Source organism: Nanorana parkeri, unplaced genomic scaffold (assembly GCF_000935625.1).
Source record: "Nanorana parkeri isolate BGI_ZX_2015 unplaced genomic scaffold, ASM93562v1 scaffold608, whole genome shotgun sequence".
NCBI classification, from domain to species: Eukaryota; Metazoa; Chordata; class Amphibia; order Anura; family Dicroglossidae; genus Nanorana; species Nanorana parkeri.
In genome coordinates, this window is record NW_017306876.1 from 136,858 (window position 1) to 159,809 (window position 22,952).

General features: G+C 40.3%; 1 protein-coding gene across 1 annotated transcript in view; it reads left to right on the plus strand.

Moving 5' to 3' along the window:
* SCN2B (sodium voltage-gated channel beta subunit 2) overlaps positions 1-826 on the plus strand; it is a 25,792-nt gene extending 24,966 nt beyond the window's left edge. Inside the window, exon 5 of the mRNA XM_018562867.1 lies at positions 509-826. Coding sequence (XP_018418369.1) covers positions 509-532 — 24 coding nt within the window. The 3' untranslated portion in view covers positions 533-826. The remainder of the gene's footprint in view (positions 1-508) is intronic.
* Positions 827-22,952: the final 22,126 nt, after the last annotated feature.

A 22,952-nucleotide genomic window follows, 5' to 3' on the forward strand; every position in this document is an offset into this window, starting at 1 on the left:
CCGCATCGGGCACAGCGGATCTCGGGACCGAACACTGCAGTGACAGATGCTGATACAAGTGATCGAGCGTCTATAGAGACGCTCGATCGCTTGACTGTGTTAAGCTCCCGGCCGGCCGTGTAATTACAACGGCCGGTCGGGAAGCTGCTCGTCGGGCTCCACTGTCTGCTCGTCACAGACGAGTGGATTTTTCGAGCCCTGTATATATATATATAAATGAAATATGTTCTTCAACATGTTAAACTTCATGTTCCAAGAATGCAAATACACTGCCAATAACATCAATATATATATATATATTAACTAGGAAAATAATAAAGTCTTTGGACCACTTCTTAATACGCTTGAGTTTTTAACTGCTCTCAAGTACATTTTACTTATCAATAACTGTACTGCCAAATCTGCACGGTTCCCTTTATTTGTATATCTATAGTACCTCTAGCTATTAATAATTGTTATGCTGTCTCTTTTTCTTCTGTCTGACCCTGTTCATTGCCCATCTCCACAGACGGCAATTCCTGAGGTTCTTTGACCTTTCATACACACCGAAGCGGATTCCCAGAGACAAAACATTGATAATACTCTGGAATTCGTAGAAAACATTGTTACTCTGGAATTCATTCTGAACATTAACCAGCTCCAGGGAATAAGGAATACATAATTTGCACCTTTAACAAACAGACTATGGGAACCCTTCTCCTGCGTATGATTGCAACATTGAGGAAGAACTATTTTCATCTCGGATGGTTTGAATGCACTATTTTCCGTTTCCTGCCAGACTGGAAGCTTGATAAAAAGCTAGAACGGATGTCAAACTATGTAAGGTTTAAAGAAACCTGTACTAAGAGACTATAGAGGCTTATTATTACTAACCTCTTCCTTTAAAAATGCTAGTTGCCTGCATTTGCTTGCTCAGAGTCAGTGACTTAGAAAGTATTGGAGCCAAAGACAGCCAGGCAACTCTTATTTTTAGCAGAAGACCAGCAGTGGCAGGCAGGATCTGTATTTTTTCTCTGTATTGGTTTAAATATATGTACATGATCCTGACAGATTAATGAATTTTAACTGTATAAAGATATGTATTGTCAGTGGAAACAGTGATTCCGGTTTCCTTTATTGCAAGAGTCATTGAGAAAAAGGAACCTCTAGTGAATTACACAATTACAAGCAGTTGTTAAATAGGTTTCCTCAGTTTGGGCAATAGGTTGTCCTTTAATGAACAAATTAAAAAAGCAGCCTGGCCTAATTAAAAGATCACTTCCTTGATATTTTAATCTGTTCATTTTTGGATTGTGTCTGCAGTTGTTCACTCTGAGAATGCAGAATATATTTTCTAATGGTGTAATTGAAAAGAAAATGAGAACAAAACGGAAAATGGTGCCAGCATTAATCAATTAGGTTTTCTACGGAGAGGATACATATGAATTCTGATTGGCTATCATGGGCTTACATTCTTATTCCTTTCCAGTTCCTTTATATCAGCCCCATAGAAGCTTAAAGTAAATCTGCTATGCAGGACAGGGCAACATGTTTACTTAATTGTCCCCTTCCCAGCTTTCTCTTTGCTTGCCCTGATGCTCTGATCAGTGGCTGCATTTTAAAACAGGAAGCTCTATGTAAACTCCAAGTCATAACTTGGAGCTTACACTTATCTGAGGGCTCTCTGCATACCACAATATGACAGAGCGAGGCCAAACACCAGCGCCCTGATATGAGAGGAAGTGATGGGATCCACTACTTTGACAGATCCGCATACTATTTCTTTGCCTTCTGTATGGACAAAGCACTGGTTCACTTGTATTAACAAGTATTACAGTATAAACTCTTATTAAATGAAATATGTTCTTCAACATGTTAAACTTCATGTTCCAAGAATGCAAATACACTGCCAATAACATCAATAAGAATGTTTCAACGTTAGCAATGTTTTTTCATTATCATTTGAAAGTGGCATTACTAGTCAGTAAAGAAATGCCTGTTGTATGTGCAATACTAAAAAATGAAAACCTTCTTTATATTGTAAAGGGACCTACTAAGCTCCTAAGTATGTGCAATAGTGGCAAATTACCAGCACACAAGTTTACGGTACACTGTGCACCTTATTTCATAAAAGTGTAAGGGGTAATGATGTGCAGTTTTAACACAGCATTTCAGAAAAGGGGAGAGGGAGGCACACTAAAATAGTGGGCTTTGCTATTTGGGTGCAAGGTCTACTTTAATCCGACTACACTAGGATACATGTTTATTTCGTTGTTGTTGTGGATTGTAAATTTCATTCCTCTTTGCCCCAGTTATTAAATAACACTCTTGAAAGTTTATTAAAAAAAGTGCCAAGGGCAGTGATGTGTATGCAAGCTCTTGTAACCAAACAGATGTTGGCTTTTATCAGTATGTAAAAATCTGGAAAATGAAAAGCTGGTTTCTGCTTGGTTAGTATATGTTACTGCACTTCATTATGCCATTAAATAGTGTGACACCACATCCACTTCTGTAGTTATTGACAAATGATTCTGCTTGTGTTCTGTTTGTTAATCACTAATACACCAAAAAACATACAGAGTTATTCACAAAAGGGTGAAGAGTTTGGAGAAGGCAGGAGAAATGAACAATCTAGGACAACATAGCTGAACTGGAAAGTGAGCTGAATTGAAGAATCTTTCCAAATCAGCAATGTTGTCCTAGATTGTTCACTTCTCCTGTCATCTCCAAACTCTTCACCCTTTTGTGAATAACCCTGATAGACTCATATGGATTATTTGATGCCAGTCACAGGCACAAATCACAAGCACAGACCTAGACATTTATGTTTGAGCCATAACGCATTATACACAGCAGAAGGGTCTGGCAACACATTGTATATAAGTACTGCATGCCTAGGCTATGGGTAAAAGAGGTTTACACAGTGTATTTCTGATAATGCATTAGGGTGTCTTGTAGAGGGCTGATGCAAAACAGGACAATGAGAAGTTAAGACCAATAAGGACATTAACTTATGTTAGCTAGTCTGTTAAGCTCGGCACTGTTTTACATAGTACTCGGCTGTTCACAATATTATCATTATTTCAGAGATAATAAAATATTTAAGTCTAAATGTTGTCCTGATGTGTTATGTATGATTTCCCAATTGTTGGCAGACTGCTGCATATTTATTCCAAGCACTTCAGAAAAATGCTCCATATACAGGTAATTCATTATATAAATAACCGCAATGCCTGGTTCTATACTCACTGCCTACAATAAATGCAGTACATGCATGATTCAATATACACTAAAGTACTTTTTCTTTAAAATCTAGGAGTCTACTGCTTTTAAACTAACGTCTCTGTCTAATGTTTCTGAAAAATAGAACAGGAAGTGCCACATTAGTGTAACAGTTCAGATATAGTTTATTAATACTCTCCATACATGAGGCAATGGGGTTGATTTACTAACCTTATAAACACACCACGAACATGTATACACCTCTGTAGTGTGTTCCCTCCCAGCATGATCTATGGGTGGAATCTAAACACCTTTGTAGTGTGTACACACCCAGCAGGTGTGTTGTGCAAAGCCCTGCATGAATTTGCAAGGTGATGTTGTGTAAATTAGCTCTATGTTGTGTTGCTTGCGTTGATGAATGCAGGAATGTAAATGCATGAGCTAACCATTTCTGTCTAAACTGTGAAGCAGCATTATATATGCATCATGTGCATGATTTTTCCATATATGGCATTAGTGGAAATATGCTTTTAGAGACTTTTTGGTTGATAAATACGTTTTGCTGTGTAAAAATCACACGCACCTAGTGCGTGCGTGTGTTTAGGTTAGTAAATCACCCCCAATGTGTTTTGGTGGTTCTACACAGCCCCCTTTATCAGTATTGGAAATTATGGTTTGAAGGTTATCTGGACTTTTGAAAGTATATCTTTTGAGTGCACAGTTTTATAGAGAGGAGAAATCTGGTGCAGTCCATGGTTTGGCTGCCAACTCTCTTCCAAGACCCCTAATGGTTCTGGTATGCCAGGGAGTAACCTTCCTTCAATCTATTAAACACCAAAGATTATACCCAATGAGGACACCATATCACATCTAGGGATCCAGCACTCTCAAAACCCTTTTCTTCTATTTGTTCCATCTAATTTGTGGCATAGAAAACTGGGACATGGGACACATACGTCATGACAGTTTAACTTTTTGTCCTTGTCACCTGCAGTAACATCAGCAGTCCCAAAGTAAAGACTTGAATTTATGGCTGAAATATAACAGGGGGTTGTGCTGAAGTCAAGATACTCCATCCAAAATGTTGAATGGAATGTTATGCTTTGTGCTCTTCAAGAGAGTGAACATAAGAACCAGATTTCTGTAAAGCATTACATTTTCAAGACAAAGCCAAAATAGACTGTATAAAATAAGTTATATTTTCACATGGTTATGAGCAGATCTGAAACATGCACTTCGTTTATATATGCTTCTTATATATGTTGACTGACTTAGTTTACTAGATGCATGGTGGGAGAGCACAAAGGAACTGATCAGCTTTGTGTCCAGATTTAATGGGAGTTGCTGTGCCACTTTTGATGGGAAGTTCAAAAATATCTTTGTAATGAGGCCTGGGAACTAAATGTTCTTCCCTTGAAGAAATGGTCAAAGGAGAATTTCAAGCAAAAGAAACAAATTCAAACGGGAAAAATAACAATAATTGCTTATCCACATCTACAGTTTTTCCTTGTGGATTCAGGGTTTGCCAAAAAAAAGAAATATCAGTCCACATGGGTCTGGCCTGCTATAGCAGGCACTGTTACCTTTTCGGCTATTTATTTAAAGCAGGGATCCTTATACAATATTGCTCCATTATTGGTGTCAGGGGAAAAGTGCCCTATCATAGGTATCAGTGGGAGGAATAGTTCTCAGTCATTGGTGTCAATGTGTGGAATATTGCCCCAATTCTGGTAACAGTGGGAGGAATAGTGCCCTATTGTTTGTGTCAGTGGGAAGAATAATGCCGTATTGTTGGTGTCAATGGTAAGAATAGTGCCCTATTGTTGGTGTCAGTGGGAAGAATATTGCCTTATTGTTGGTGTCAGTGGGAAGAATAGTGCATTATTGTTGGTGTCAGTGGGAAAAATAGTGCATTATTGTTGGTGTCAGTGGGAAGAATAGTGCCTTTTTGTTGGTGCCAGTGGGAAGAATAGACAATTAGGAAGATGTCACCAGCAGTGGGAAGAATAGTGCCCTCTTGTTGGTGTCAGTGGGAAGAATAATGCCTTATTGTTGGTGTCAATGGGAAGAATATTGCCCCATTGTTGGTTTCATTGGGAAAAATAGTGCATTAGGCCACAGTTAGTGGACCGCTGATTTAAAACATAACCGTAAAGGCAAAGTTATCCTTTAATATTAAGGGATGGGGCTGGAACTATGTACACCTACACAGACTGTAACTGTAAGAAGATATAATATATGTATAAAACTAAGTTCTCTTTTTAATTCAGAATTTTAGAAAGCAGCATCTTAAGGAATCAAGAATAAAGCACAGAAGAGCCCAGTACTGTAGATTAAACACACAAAAACTGGCAAAGGAGTGCTACTACCTAGAAGATGTTATGAACAAGTTCTTAGGTGATATATGTGGGAAGAAGGAGAATCACTCACTATTTAGATGAAGACAATGGAGATCATCTGATGGTAGAATGGAATGATGGTCCAATCTGTGGGAGGATTCTTTACTCAATGTGGGATAGTGGCCAAAAAGAACTATGTAGTTGGAGTCTGGTGGATCCTGAAATGTTGGGCAGAACCCTGAGCTAACGGCTGCAGCTTTAAATGTTGTTTCCCAGATGTGCTTGGTGGTATACTGGCTTAGCTGGCCAGCTCAGGGTTCTGCCCAACATTTCAGGATCCACCAGAAATCCAAATCCAAAGCAATCTTCCACAGATGGGACCATCATTCCATTCTACCATCAGATGATCTCCATTGTCTTTATCTAATAGTGATTGATTCTCCTTCTTCCCACATATATCACTTAAGAACTTGTTCATAGCAACTTCTAGGTAGTAGCGCTCCTTTGCTAGTTTTTTTGTGTATGTTCTGTATACAGGGGTTCCTCTCCCTGTTAAAGGAGACCGCACACCACCAATATCCATATCCACATTATTAGTAGTGCGCATAACAATTTTTTAGTTTTTTTCAGTACTGTAGATTACCAACTCTTGGTTTCTGAATTTTAATCACAATAACCATGTGGCATGGTCTCTGGCAATGGGCTGTTTTTACATCAGAACTGCTAGTCTCCAATACATGTGATTCGGAATGCCAAAGCGGCTTTCATGTAGATTAGAAGAAGGTAAAATGCAGATTGGAAGCAGGAGCCTCTTCAAAGCCTCATCGCACAGTATTACTAATTTGTAATCTGCCTTTGCTTGACATTCTTGACCATATAAATATTCATGATTTGTTGCAGCCAAAAACTAGGCCAAGTGTTTTTTTTTAACCTCTGCCTGCAACTGGTTAACTAATGACATCATTCTAGATCTGTATATAGATCTAGATTGCGACACCAGGCCTTTCTCTAAGGCATCTATAGATATTAAGAAATATTAAAGCAAGTTTTCTGTATGAGCTTATTCAGAAAGGTCACAATTGCTAGTTTTGCCGTGTAAAAATCTCATTAAAAATATGATTTTGTGGAATTGTTGCAGATTTATATAGTTTCACGGGCAATTTTAAACCCTTTTTCCCACCATATTTCAACTCTGGTGACAATAACGCAGCAAATGTAATTTGCAGATAACTCTGTCAATATATAAATACTTTTTGTCTATGTTGAAAATGTATTCGACCATAAACCAGTTATGATCTTCAAGGTGGAATATTGCTTATTTTCAGTTTACAGTAACTTTTTTGTTTTTGTTCTATGTGTTTTTTGGGGTTTTCTTTTGCTCTACTTGACTTTGTTATATTATCTCACACAATGTAACTGTGCTTGTTGTGGTTCTCTCACTGCTTCCACAATTGCTGGGCCCTCAATACCTTTCTTCACCACAACCCTTTGTAAGCACATTCTTTTGATCTGGTGTATCAGGCTTAGTGAAGCACACAAACAGAAGGAGATGCTTTTTTTGGAATGAGTTATTGAACAGCCAGCAACATAGCATACTTTAAACACACAGTCACTCACATTAATTACATCATCCCTTTCCCTCAGGGTGCCGCCCTCCCACAGAAATATACAGCTCGTATGGCATGTTTGTACACAGTTCAGCATCACAGCAGAATGCAATACAACTTCAAGCTGAAGCTTAAAGTGAATCTATACTTGCCCATGCATGGTAAAGCAATAGAGTAGCTTTAATGAAGACCTTCGCAGAGATTGATTTGATCCCCAACCGCTTTTCAGGCACCAACCACGAAAGCAAACTCTGTGCATGCTATGAGTCCCAGACTCATAGCTCACACAGCGCTATAGACTCGAATGAGCACAATCATCCCATCACACAGAGCGAGTCAAATGTTCATCCATCCTCTGAAGTATTGAGTATTTCCTTTAGCTCCTGGTGCTGAGTGGAGCAGTAAGGGAAAGAAGGTAAGTATATACTACTGGAAATGGGGTGGATTAATGCAAATAATTTTTTAGCCTTAAATGGACAAAGCACAGGTTTGCCTTAATGTATATATATAAAGCTTTTTTAATGTTTTGGATAGATTGGACAGCAGACAGAAGACCCAGGGGTGTCCCTAGACTATTCGATGCCTGCGGTCGGGGGGATGTGGCGGTGCTACTAATGCAGTCTGTCTGCTAATGGTGCAGGTTACAGGGGGTTTGCTAGTTGTGCACATGATGGGGTGAGAGCATCGTCTGGCTTCTGGTATCCCACCCACCTCACTTTTGTCACTAGTTGCCACAGGCTGAGCAGGATGCTGGCCAGACAGTTACAGGTCTCGAAAAGCTCTTAGCAACCTGGGATGCTCTGGTCAGAAAGGGAATGGTAGGAACACCTGCTGCTTCCTCCCCATGTGACCCAATAAGAAGCTGCCTGAAGCAACCATCTCAGGCTGCCTCATTATAAGGATGGCCCTAGGAATCCCTATAAGGCTTTTTTTTGCCATTTGTCCCCACTAGGGAGATTCACCCTCCCTTATGGTCCTGGTGACCGTTTAGAGTTATCACCAGAACAGTGAGCAAGGTAAAATCTTCCAATGGGGACACTATGATGTACAGCAGAAAAAGGAGAAAGTATTTCCACAGTGGGATGTGCAAATGCCCATAGGGAAAAGGGGGGGGGGGGGGGCTTTAAAGAAACATTCCCAGACCTCAGCAATAAAAATTTAGAAAAAGCATTTATTTAGTGTGTCATTTTTAACATCTTTAAAAAAATAAGATAAAAGACATATACTGGTACATTCACCACATGGTAACGATACCGTACGATTCTGAATTACACAGTTGTTTTTCAAAGTTGTATATATGCTCTTGTGTATCCCAACATGTTTCGCCCATCCGGGCTTCTTCAGGGGAAAAAATGTTTCTCCCCCCCCCCCTTTTCCCTATGGGCATTTGCACATCCCACTGTGGAAATCCTTTCTCCTTTTTCTGCTGTACTACATATTGGGGTGTGAAACTTCCAGTTCCTCTATGTTCTATTTGCAACACATGCCCACCAATGTTGATTTTTGGGGGACACTATGATGACAACTGTCAAAGAGGGGATTCCCCTCACTTTTGAGAGATTTTCTATTACTTCTTGTTGTGTCTACAAGGCAGGAAGCAAATCAATATCTCTCCAATGGGACACATTTCCTAGTGTATTCAAAATGAAAGAAAGACGTTTTGGTTTTAGATCATTTGAAATGTTTGAAAACCCAAAAAATTAACTTCCCTTATTTCCTTAATTTGCCAACTTTTGAAAATGCCATTAAAGGAGAACTATGGGGTTAGGGCTTTTCCCCATAGTTCTCCTAAGGGTAACAGGAGGACACAAACTAGCGTCCTCCCGTCACCCAAAGCTCAGTATACCGCGAGCTACAGGTCGGCTCAGATTATGAGGCTGAGTGAAAATCACTCGCCTCATAATTCTCCTTTAAATGCATTCTGTTATTCCTGTCTGGGAAGTGCAAATAAATACCTATTGATCTTGTTAGAAATTCAGAGCTGTCCTGTGTCCTGTATGATATCAATGACTCCTTTCAGATCATATCTTGGACTACAGAATAATATGTTGTGGAGATTATGAGAATTTGCAGGATTCAGTTATTTATCTGTCTTGCAATTTCAGTCCACAAAAAGACATGTTGTGTCATTCCACAAAAGGAAATTGGGAGCTGAGACAGGTATTTTTCTGTTCTTGCAGAGTCTTTAAAGGAAATGTGCATGCATTGCAGAGATGTACTGCATATGTATTTTTTATTTTCTCCAGACATACACTTCAAGTACTCCTAACATCAGTATACCAGAGTTGCTGTATCATCCTTTGAGGAAGGGTATTGGGTGCTACCACCTGGTCCCTCTCCCAGAGTTTCTTTTTGTGAAGGGGTTTGAAAAGTGATGAATTATCCTTATAAGACACCTCATCACTACAATGAAACTGGTTTTCAAAGCAGACATGTGAACAAAACCTAACATACATCTAGCATGGATGGCAGGTTTATAAAATCACTTGAGTTCTAGTTGCAGTCTAGTTCTAAGTTTTCCCTCACTGGGTATATGCAATAGGTCCTTCAAACATCAATGCTACAAATGATGCTGTCTGTGAAAGAAAAAGCAGAAGCGAGAAAGGGAATGGAAAGAAAAGTTCAGTTACATTTATGTTAACAGGAGGCACAGTAAATTGTGTGTATATGATCAGACCCTGTGACCTTATGAAACACTATCTGGGTGCCTTCTGCATTTAACTTGCAAAAATAACTATACCATATGGGATGCTCATATTAGTTTTTACTTCCGGATGTGCAGATTTTATAGATGGTTACCATTAGTAAAATCTTCCTCTGGCTAGAATGAAACTTGAGATCATCTGTTCAAATAGCACTGTCAATATATCAAGTTCAACAAAGTTATTTATGCCTTCACGTTGCACCTCCCCTTGATCTCTCTAATGCACAAAAATTCAATTTTCTGGATGTCATTTGGTACATTTATATTGTATTTTTATAGCAAATATTCAAATCGTTTTACAATTCAGAAGTTTGTATTTAAAAGCTAAAAAAGCATGCAAGGACCAATATGCTAGGGCAAAAAGGAAAAACAAATATCCACAGGGTTGCCTTGTAAAACATTACATAATTAAATAAATAAATGTATACATTTGTAACTGATGAATATGTCATATTAACAGACCAACAGAACAATTGACAAGGAAAGTTGCAAAAATGTAAGGAATAAGTAAAAGTAATTTTATTTTAATAATCACAATACCCACAGCTGGGTGAAGTTAGCTTTTCTAGGATATTATTTATAGTGATACATGATATGTTATACCTTTGCTGTTCATTATCAGTCTTTGATGTTAGCTTGATTCAAATTATAAGTGCACTTAGTTACGTTAAAATTTTAGTGCACCTGCCATAACCGTTTTCCCTGCAAAGCTTCACAAATAACTGCTGATCTTTCTACTGAAGACTACCCTAATGCAGCTTTCCATTGTGGAGTGATAACGCTGCTGCATTGCTCTTGATTTCGGAGCAGCATTGTCACGTAAGCTGTTCCTGATTGCACTACAGTGAGAAGAGAAGGTATTGCAGGGGTGTAACTATCAGTATTGTCACTGCTGATTCCTAAGCCTGTTGCTTGCCAATCAGCAGCTGGCCACACCTATCTGGGTTTGAGAGCTATTTAAACTGTCACAGGAGCCTTTAGATGTATGCAATTCAGATAAGGCCAAAGGAACAAAACTGTGAGTGTTGAAATGTCCAATACCCCTTTTATTCATGGTACATACCAGGAGGCCACGTCAACCATTACTCTTTCTGGAGAAACCTAAAAAGGTAAGGTTCCAACAATCGCCTGGAGAGGGTAAAAATTCTGACTTAACCCTCTGCACACTGATTTACGCCAGTACATATGTCTAGCAAACTTTTGCATAAAAACAAGGATTTTTGGTTCACATAAAGTATATTGCAATACAGCTGATCAACTGCATCAACATAATCTCCCAAAAAGAAATAAAAGTCTGACATAGAATCTAACCCTTCCACACTATCCAGAGCTATAAATATAATGGTTTTGGCTAGAGTACAACTTAAAAAATTGTGAAGGTGTGTGAAGGGCCCTATTTATTGAAAAATTACCCTGCAACTACACTACTCGAGGGTGTATGTTATGCAAGCTTACTTTGCTTCTAAACTGAGTCCAAAAAACTGACACTTCAAGGGTTACCTGAGCTCCATCCCATACCACACCTAGGCAATCTTTTATAGCCAACATCAACCCACTGAAATACAAAAAAACTGAGAATTCATTTGTGAATGCTCAATGCTTTTAAACCAGCCTCTCAATGTTGCCTTTATCATTCATATAACAAGGGGGCTGGTATGCATTTTAAAAGCATCTTTTCACTTGCTTGTACACTTGCTTTCCAAAAAAAAAACAAAACCATTAAAATAGTTGCCACTTTTGCCAAAACATGCCAGCTTACCATCCAGTGCTTTGCTACTTAAAACTATGTTACAGGTGTGCTTTATTTCTAGGAGTGCAGGGTTTTGTCATACAAGCTTGTGCATCGTAGTGCACTATGCAATAATGCAATGTACCCTGTTTTTATCAGCACACACAAACACAGGCAAATTACCTTGTTTTTGGGTTGGGATTGACTTGGTAAATGCAGCCCAGTGCTGCTGGTGAGAATGAGCTCTTAACACACTTTAGCTTTTAAAGTGTTTTAGAAAGTTATTTTAAAATATTCTCAACTACGCAACAGAAGAGGACTGTTTCAAAGCCCAACTACATTCTCTTATAGTTTTACATCCCCTGTATGTTATGATCTATTATTGCATGCTATGATTTGTGACTGATTTAACATTGCTTCCTGCACTCACACGCCAGTGCTGTATGCTGGAAGAGCCATATCTATCACTCAGACTTGTATTGCTGAGTATGCAGCCACAGCCCTAAGTTAGACACTGTTCACTCTGAGTCTTGAGTTGCAGCTGGGACCTGGCTCTTGTGCTCCACCACTGTCCTGAAATCATTAGTCTGTATTGTTTTAGAATAACTCTCACATGACACTAAACAAAAATGTATCAGTACTTGTATCTCTGAGTACTTGGACAAGTATCAGTATTTGTACTTGGAAAAATGGTATTGTTGCATCCCTTATATATATTTATAAAAAATAAAATAATGCATTAAAATTATGATTTCCAAGCCCAGGAGCTCTGTTTGCTCCTTACAAATGACAGCTGCCTTCTAACTTCTGAATTTTTCTCTAGTCTAGTCCTGGAGCTAGAAAAGTATCTGTACATGTACTTGGACCGAGTACGGGGCTTGGTACCTGAACATCCCTAATATTAACGTTTTCTCCCACACGGCCTTCCACATGGAAAACCGTACGGAAACCGCAAACGCTATATGTGAATGCAGCCTCAGGAGGTATGCGTTTTGTATAAAGCAAAATTTGAAACAGAACATTGAGGAAGAGAGGAGCTGTGTCCGACCACATCTGTGTTCATTACCCAGAGCATTGAGTCTAACTGTACTCTCCTACTTGGCTGCAATTGAAGTCCTACTTGACTGCAATTTAAGTCATATTTCATGGGATTGCAGGCGGTCCAAAATATAATAAATTAACATACATTAAAAAATACACAAGTTATGAATATATAAATTAATAAATGCACAAGAGACAATATCTGGATTGAAATTGGCCGCGGCACTTTTTATTGGTTTAAAATAAATCAACTTTACTTAAAATATCAAACCATCAATCTCAAACTATTAATCAACCAATAATTGCCTAGCCACTACGACTCAAGCAATACCATCATGAAGGACTGTACATAAATTAAGTCCTCCCTCACATTGAGGGTGACAAACCACATAAAAAGCTTGCGACATATATGTTTCTTTTTTTTTTTTAAAGGGGGGAGGGAGGGTGGGAGCTCGCTGCGCTGTGAGTCCAGCCGAGTGACCTCTGCTCCTCAGGTGCTGACCTTTTATAGGGAGAGGTGAGCCCACAGAATCTTCTAGATAGTAAAACCAGACATTACACATATTTGTGCTTGCTGTAAGACCAAGGGTTGAATCTAGCATAGTGTTGAGATAATGTCAAAGGGTAAGACAGTAGCATATCTGGGTGATATACCCTTTTCCAAAGGGGACCTAAGCTGAGCATCAAAACCAGAACAACGAACACATAATCAAGAAACACAGCAGTAGTTAGGGCAGGCTATGTTCAAGCAAGTGTGATATTTTGGGGAAGTTAGCACAATAGTGAGCGCTTAATTACACTAGTCTCTAAGCCGTTTTAACATAAAAAGGACAGTCTTTTATTTCATCCATAACAGAAAAAGAGCTTTTCTTCAGCTGCACAACATAAACCTGAGTGCGGAATCTAAAATGCATGAGGACAACTGGAAAGTACCCCAAAGGAAATATACTGTAGAGCAGGGGTGGCAAACACAAGGCCCGCGGGCCGAATCCGGCCCGCCGGACCTTGTAATGTGGCCCGCACAGCAGCCAGGGTCGGTCCGCTAGTAGAGGATGGAGAGTATATACTGTAGTGTAAGAAGTATTGATATGTACCGAAACACTTGAAGTTCCACATGATGGGGGTGGACAAACTGATGCGGGTAGGCCTCCACCTGGTCCCTAATAGTTTAAATGTTATTATTCAATAATTCTCTCCTTTAAATAAATCTTCTCTTTTAATAGGATGTTTTTCTAAAGGCCTCACCAAGCCACAAGACCACATCATGTGATTTTTACCACTGGGAAATTGCAGTGTTAATGGTACCATGGAATGATTTTAACAACGTAATTGCTTTTGTTTTTGCTGTTTGCAAAGCAAAGTCATGGGCTAATGAAATTCGGTACTTAGTAATGAGCATAGCATTTGGCCTTGCAGCAGCTACTGGAGAAATACTGCATTTCATGTATTTCATTTATTGACATTTTCTGACATCTACTTTTGTCTTGGAAAAGAAGGGGTTATTTGTTTACTATCTGTATTATATGACCTCTCAGAGGTGCAAGGCATCTCAGTAACAGGTTGGCTTGGTTCCCACCTCCCCAGGTGACCAGATAAGGCTTTGCTAGGGGAATAGCATGTGCTTGGGCAGAATTCCCAGATTGTCACCTACACAGGATACTGTCCCTCTCTGAAGCTAGTATCCACACTTCTCGCAGGAAGCCTGGAAATCTTAATATAACTCAGACTGGCTATTACATTAACAGACACAGCACTACAGCACAGACAACATACAGAAACATACAGCGTTTTATGAGAATACACAAATTAAAGACAAGGATACTAATACATTGCATTAATGTAAATGATTGCTGGTCACGCTAGCAGGAATGTATGGTACACTAATAGGGAAGTGTCCTCAGTATCTTCCGTTTGTTTCCATAATTTGAGGAAACGTCTGTAAAATTGCATTTGAAACATTACTTGAATCGAATGCAGTGATTTTGCCAGCAGTATTGTCTGAACATAAATACATTTCTCATATATAATATGTTACATTCATGCTCAACCAAGGAAAATCAGAAGGACATGAACTGCAAAAAAACAATATGAGGTTTTAATAAAAAATGTTTGTTAGCAACTAAATGTATTTAATTTCTAACAAAATGTTATGTTTACATCTTGCTGCCGGTCAGCCGATAGATTCCGCGGTTGGCAGCAGAATGTAAACAATGAGGAGAAATAGCCAGCCTCCTATTGGCGATTTCAAATTGCAATAGCCAGTAGCAGACTGGCAATTGTAACCACCCACTGAGCAGAGGAATGGACCTGGGAGAGTCTTTTCCGCTGCTCAGTGGACAGGGTTTCAATAGCCAGCCTGCTATTGGCTATTTCAATTTGAAATAGCCAATACCAGTCTGGCTATGTCTCCCGGCTGTTTAAATTCACCTGTTGGTTGTGGAATCTAGCCGAAAGTTGAATAGGGGCTGCAGGGGGGGAGAGTTGATGATTGCTTGAGAGTTACTATTGACTCTCAAGCAACCAGAAACTACAGTTATAACTGGGAGTTTTCTGTGATAATGTAATATAATATAATACCTAATAGGTAGACCCTTCTAGGTAGGCTCTGTGTCGAAAAGTGTACTAAAAAATAAAAGCTTAAGGGACCCTGTCACAAAATTGAGAATAAAAAAAACATTTAAACAGGTAGCCTGGTAAAGAAGAGATATCATTTGTAAATATTTGGGGTGTTATTTTTTCGATTAATGGCCCATGATGATAAATAACATAGATTTAAAGGGCAACATTGTTGTTAAAGGAGTTTGGAAGATGTTTAAAAAGAATATTATGTTGCATTATGTAATAAGTAATTTTGTGTGTATATATACATAATGTTCCCACCCTACTCCAACTCCCCACCTCTATGATTGAACCCCTAGTGGTGTGAAATGCATCAGAAAGAGGAGGAGCTAGAGTGGTGTTGAAGAGTTACAGTATGCTCAATGTATGATCAGCCCAATAAAGTTTATCATAAAAGAAAAAGAAAAATAGGATTTAGTGGATGTGTTTTTTTTTTAAATGGTCGCATCCTAGGGAGCGGACAGATCCTGATTGGCCTTTGCCTTTGAGGCCGGTAGAAGAGAGCCAGAAATCTGCCTGAAGAAGTAACATTTTGTAATACCTTTTTGTGTGATATATACACACCTGTCCCACCACCTGCTCCACTGATCTACACTTTGTGCAGAGATTCCTCTTCAGCTAACTCATTTCTGGGAGTGTCAAATTCCGGATCCTCCACCGAACAACTGTAATGCCTCTTGTCTTGCAGGAAATTTCCGGTAAAAATTTGTTAGAGCCTATCAAGGTCTCTTTAAATATAAATTATTACAATCAGTTAAATACGATCTAAAATCAAAATCTTTGTAACTTCTTAAATTTTGGATAGAGCATGGAAGTATTAAACTCACCATTAAGATATCTACTGTTCAGCAAACTGGCCCTGCACACATATCTCTTCAACAAGATATAGAGGGGGTGCGTGGCCTTCGGAGGAAGGTTTGGAGAAGTCAGAAAATAGCTCAAGATTCAAGATATTTATTTATTGCAGTATGTCAAATCAACATTTCAGAGACACGTGGGTCTCCTTTCTCAAGGTAACATACATATCCCCTGAAACGTTGGACTCTAGTTTGACATGTTACAGCTTTTATATTACTTCTGCAGTGCTGCACACCTCACTACTTCAAGGTTTTTACTGTTGTGTAGCTCCTGTTAAAATTCACCCTCTCTATTTGTCCTGGTGACCAACCTTTCCGTTGGTGACACCTGTTACAATGACAGCTGTCTATGGAGTAAACTGTCTAAGGGAGAAATCCCACTCAGTTTAGATTTAGATCTAGTTTTCCTCTCAAGTCTATTGAGACAGGAAGTGAAATGTGACCCAGACAGCAAAAAACAAAATAGCAGTACATAACTAATAACTTAAATAATTTCCAAAGCTAGATATCCTTTAATCACAACCACTATACAATTAATGACAATATAATACGTGTCATAAAACATTACTTATACTTTTACCAGTTTTTATAAAATTTGAACACCAGAGTGTGGGACTTCTGGGTATTAATATTATTTCCATGCAGTTGTACCAATCTTGCAGAACTAACACTGCAAACAAAACATGATGTCACAAATTCAAGTGGCCAGAATGAATACAGAGCCAATTCTGCTCGTTTTTAAGTTTAGGTCTCCATAAATCAGTACTAACCTCATGTTAGCAATGTGTAAGGATGCAAAAACAGACTCTGGATGCAGACACAGATGTACTTCAATGCTTTTGCATCCGCTTCAAGTTGCAAGCAGAGAACCCCACTTCCCTACATAAATAATCCATAATCACACATACCGTATGTGATGACATAACATGCTATGAAACTATCAAAACCACGTGCAATCCCTGAATATGAATCGTTTTTCCCCCACTTTACCTGCTCCCAGCCTTTCTGTAGTTTTTATATAAAAAACAAACAAACTTTCTATGACTAATTTAGTTACCTGGATCCTCTGCAGCTCTCTGGTAATGGAGACCAATGATCACTAACTGCTGAAGAGTCTATTTGCTAGCTGTTATACTGGCCTAATGACTTCAGTACTTTATGAGTCAAGTACCAGGAACAAGTATGCATTTCACAAAAGTCCAACATTCTTATGTGCATGTTGGTTCTGGATCAGTGACTCAAACTATTAAAGCACAAGGATTAGGATGACAATGGGGCAACTAGCATTTGCAGAAAGCAGCATTTGTCAGGTTTTTATTTTTGTTTTAATTTCCACTGGAAAAGGTGGCGAACAGAAACGTTCCAATGGGGACACCCGTCCCGGTTTAAAGGGAGTGTGCTGGAGATAATTTCTCTTACTTCTAGTTGTGAATTTGGATCAATTATTGAGGGAAAACACAGGCAGCAAGAAAAACCTGACAGACGTTTCAACCAATCCCTCTATCCAAAGTTATAAAAGTTTGTGCTATATACACACTTTATGTAGACAGTATGGCACACTTGGTTGTACATTTTTCATGTTATCTGCAATACACAAACTGATATCTTAGATGTGTAATCCAAATGTGTCAAGATTCAGAAGTTGAAGATGTGACTTCTCAAACCTGCACAGAGGAGATATGATCAGCAGCAGCTAAACAGTACAAATGGCAGCTATGTCAGAAGGCGACCTTGAGGGCTTGTTCACACCAAATGCAGACCAGATCTGCATGAGTTTCTGCACACGCAGTGCAGTGGGTTTTGCTGCGTTTTTTTGTTTTTGTTTTCTTTTAGCCTAAAATTGACTTTTAGTGCGTTCCAGTGCATTTGCGTGCATTTTTTATGCGTTTGCATGCATTCCAGAGCAGGAAAAATAGGGCCTGCTGCAGTTTTTTTTTACATGTTCTGGAACTGAACGCTGCGGTGTGAACTAGAGCCCAAAATACCATTGGAATACATTGGACGCAGTTTTGATCCGTTCTGTAACTTCTCTGCTCCTGGAACGCGCTTGGTGTAAACTAGCCCTGAAAGCCAGCACAGAAAGGTGACTGCACCGTAGCTGAATGCAATGTTGTCACCCTAGAAAAGCTATTTCCTATGGATACATCAACATATTTGGTTTATAATGTATCTAAATGCAAAACTTTTTTTAGTTTTTAGATAGAGTTGGGAAGGACTATTGATGTCAGGACACCCGTAGGAGACAGACAGAAGGGACCAGTCTCAGAGCAAACTGGATTGGAGGACCGGTTGTATCTTTGTTATTTTTGAACCTATTCAAAAAGAACACTTAACCCTTGCAGTGCGGGGGTAACCCCACTACAAGGGTTAAGAAAATTTTTACCCGGAGTTCTGCTTTTAGTAGACAGTACAGCACAGTTTAATGTTCACTTTGAATCTTATAATCTTCAAACCTATATGTATATTAGGTGTATCATCTGCATTTGTTAAAGAGGACCTCCAGTGAGCAACCTATAACCCCATTATCACCAATTAAACATACAGTATGTCCCAATAATAAAGTTTCTAAAACAGTGGGGTCACAATAGCCATAGTATGTGGATAGGAGGGGAGCCCCATTAGGGAGGCTGCTATGGAAAACTAAACTTTTAGGTTTCCAGTGTAGATTTGCTGAAGTCAAACCTCAGGATCATCGCTAGTCACACATCTCCCTCTGTGCAGTAAGTGGCTCTCCAGATTTCCCTTATTTAGGCATACTTTATGTTGACAATAATGACAGATATTATCACAGTTGAGACTGCCAGCTGCTACACAGAGAGTTAGCTGAGGGCCCCATCCTAATGTCACTATGGGACCCCATGATTCATAGTTGCACCCCTTCTAGAAATGCCTGAAAAAGTAGTAGAAACTTGCAATCACATGACCTGTCCATTTTCTTTCTTCCCTCTAACATAACGGGCGTTGTGGGCTGAACAAGGGACTACATGTCTCATAGTATCTTATGCCATCAGCAGAGAAGGGCATGTGACAATTGTGTGCCTGTGTGTAGTCACAGTAAGGTGAGCCATTGGTGCCACAAGGAAGCACTGCTAACACCCACTATCTCCATGAGGAATGTAATTATGTCACCCATATAGTTTGTAGAACTACATGGGAAGGTTGAAACAGACCAGACAGGAAAGGAAACTAAGAAGAAAGTTTGGGCTTCAGAACTACTTAAAAGTATATCCAATGCCAAAACTCTTTTTTTTCATCTCTCATCATGTCACCACTTCCTCATAGATTAAATTGTAACTTTAAAAAAACAATCTGTCCCTTTCTATAACCGCACATCCAGCTGCGTGACAGATTGGCATTTTAAAGGTGTGATTTAATCCACAAGGAAGTCCTAGTGTGATGTGAAATGAAAGAGCAGCTGTGAAGTCTACAAGTGCTAAGTATATTTGTTGAAGTTAGAGCTACACTTTAAACGTAAGACTTTAGTCTTGCGATGGTTGTAAAGGGATTAAAAAAACGTACGATCTGCCTATCTTGGACAGGCAGATCGCACTCTCGATCATCGCAAGCCCGCCCCCCTGAGGGGCGTGCTTCCGATGACCGCAATGCTGAACGGGCAGTGTGCGCGTGCGTACACTGGCCCGTTCAGCATTTATCTTCCGAGCACCGTTCTAACCAGCCGAGAATCGTGCGATTCCCGGCTGGTTTTCGAACATGCTGGTTCGACAGAAGACGTGCGACCGTACAGTAGAAACGGTCGCACGTCTCCGTTCACACTGCTCGATTATCGTACGAAAACCCGATCGCATACGATTATCGTACGATAATCGTGCAGGGGATGGGTACCTTAAGAGTCAGAAGTTGTCAAATGACTTGTCACACAAGAAGCAGGATATCTCATCTGAAAACATTCAAACAACTACAACAAACAAGTCAATTCCCAAAAAACTGAGCATGGCTTTGTTTCCTGTTCTTAATTCTGAAAAAGCATCCCCTTCAAATCACATCTGAGTAATGAAGTACGATAAGGGCACACGGATCAGAGGTAGACAAACACACTCACGTAGACTTTGAATGATTTCTAAAGCCAAAACTTTTATTTTCACTTTGAATGAAGTATGGAATGGTTAAAGAAGAACTCCAGGCAGAACGTTTACTAACCCTTGCAGTGGGGCTACCAAGGGTCAACTGCTCGTTTTTGCCTAGGGTTAAAAAAAATGATACTCATCTGATCCTCCGAGCTGGCCGACTCTTAGGCTAGGTTCACACCTGCACTACACCGCACGACACCTGGGACACGCATACTGGGATCGCGCTGTCCTGTACAATGCAGGGAGCGATTGCTGTGCGGTCCCATTGATTTCAATGGGGTGACATCCGCGCGGCAATCGTAGAAAAAAGGTACAAGGTACCTTTTTTTGCGATACACGACATGCGGCTGTGTTCGGCAACTGGGGTGCCATTCGAAAATAATGGCACCCGCAGCGCGATCGGAGCACACCTTGGCGACTCCTGACTGAGCGGCAATCCGCGCGGGATCGTGCACGATTGCCACACGGTGAGGTGTCGCCTAGGTATAGCCTTAGACTGGTCCCTGGGGCGTCTCTCCCCCTCCACTGCAGCGGTATAAGAACGTGTATATACAATACAGTGTATAGGACGTGAGGACGCCAAGGGACATTCCATCGCTGCGGCGGGGGAATATAATGGCTGGAGCGAGCACTGCCGTCTCAGAGGATCACGTGGGTATAACTTTTTTTTTTTTTACTGGGGCTACCCCCATACTGCAGTTAACCCTTGCAGTATGGGGGTAGCCCCACTGCAAATGTGTAATACAGTTTCTGCCCAGAGTTCTTTTTTTTCCTATCTATGCAGATAGAGCAGGAAGGAAAAGGAAATCTCTCCATAGTGAGGTTAATACTGTTTTTCCTCTTGAAAGATTTGCCTTCTCTTTCCACTCTGGTGACAACACAAAATTTAGGATTTCATATAATTTTCTGTCTCAGTCACAACTGTCACCAGGACAGGTACAGGGAGTGAATCTCCCCATAGCAATACAAACTTGAAAAAAAAAACTCTTCACCCCTCAATGCAAAATTAATAAAAGAGTTTTGGCTTCAGATACACTTTGTATGAAACCCAAACTTTTCTTTAGCTTTCGATACAGTAGAGAAGATAAAACCATTGTCTTTTATGTTGCTGTATGTGTCCCATTGTGAAGAATTACCTTTACTTCCTGTCTCAAAGACACTACAGGAGGTGAGAGAAAACCTCTGCAAAATAGGAAGAACTCCCACAACTGTCACCGGAACAAGTGTTTTCTCTCTATTCCTGTTCCAGGGACAATTCAAAATGACACGTCCTCATTATCTTAAAGTCCCTGTGACAGTGGTCACCAGGGCAAATAAAGATGGTGAACCCCCCAGCAAGGACAGTAATAAAAACCTGACACATGTTCTAACCCTTCACCATTCCATCCATCCAACCACTGAAAAAAACTGATTTTAGATATACTTGAAGTTGCAGGAAAAAAGTTACTTTGTTATGACTGGTCAGGAAGCCATCTTTGACAACTAGAAGAGTGTATAAAATCAATGGACTCACCCATAGTAGGCATTGCAACATTGTCCACACTGTCGGGGTATCTTCCATCTTCTCCCGGGTACCAGGTTCCCAGCACTGAGCACTATCCCCGACCTCCTGCTACCCCCTGCTCCCCTCTTCTTCTGGGATGCAAGAAACTCACAACTGCTTCTGGGTTACTTTAGATGTCCGGTACATTACTAAACTTATCTCAGAGGACCATACATTTGTTTTCTTCATGTGTCCATTGCCTGAAGCCAGCAATACATATGCGGACACAGGCAAGCACCCTATTAGCCATTCTTCTCCAACCCTCAGCCATCTCAGCCTTCCCAGGAGCTTGCACGTTAGAGGTTTAACAGACACGATGTGTACTCTGCTGCTCTGAGCTCCGCTGCTGCTCAGAGGCACATTCTGAGAATCAAACCTCTGATGGGCAGAGTGCCATGGAGCCTCTGCAAAACTGCCAATAGCTGCGGCAGCGATCTTCCAGAAGTCGCTATTATTGCCCCACTAGACCTAGAAGAACAACTATATCATTCATATGACCTGCTCCGTGCAAACTTTCATGCTGCAGCCTTTAATTCGAAGTTTCCTGGGTATGTTAAGGCTAGCCCTTCTGTACTGATGGGATCCTTCACATCTCTTGTGCAGCCTTTAATTCGAAGTTTCCTGTGTATGTTAACCTTGGCTAGCCTTTCTGTACTGATGGGATCCTTCACATCTCTTGTGCTCTGTCCACTCAGCCTAACCTTGGTGTACTGGTGGTGGGATCCTTTGCATTACTGTGCCCCTCTAATTCAAAGTTTCCTGGCTCTGTTTACTCAACCTTGTCCTGATGTACTAGTGGGATCATTTAAATCACCTGTGCTCCCCTAATTCAATGTTTTCTGGGTCTGTTCACCCAAAGCTAGCCCTGCTCTACTGGTAGGAATCTTCATATCTCCAGTCCTGCCTTTCATCCAAAGTGGTCTGTCCACCCCAGGATTGCCCTGCTGTACTGGTGGTAGGATCCTTTACAACTTCTGAGCTGTCCTTAGTCCAAGGTTTTCTGGGTCTCTTCTGTGACTGTAAACCCCAAGGTAGTCCTGCTGTACTGATAGCATGCTTTAGATCTACTGAGCTGTCCTTCGTCCCTGGGTCTGTTCCGTGACTGTCCGCCCCAAGCTGGCCTTGTTGTACTGGTAGGATCCTTCTCCTTGCTTTTATACCTTTACCCAAAGTTCACTGCATCTGTTCTCCCAGGCTAGCCCTGGTGTACTGCTGGGATCCTTC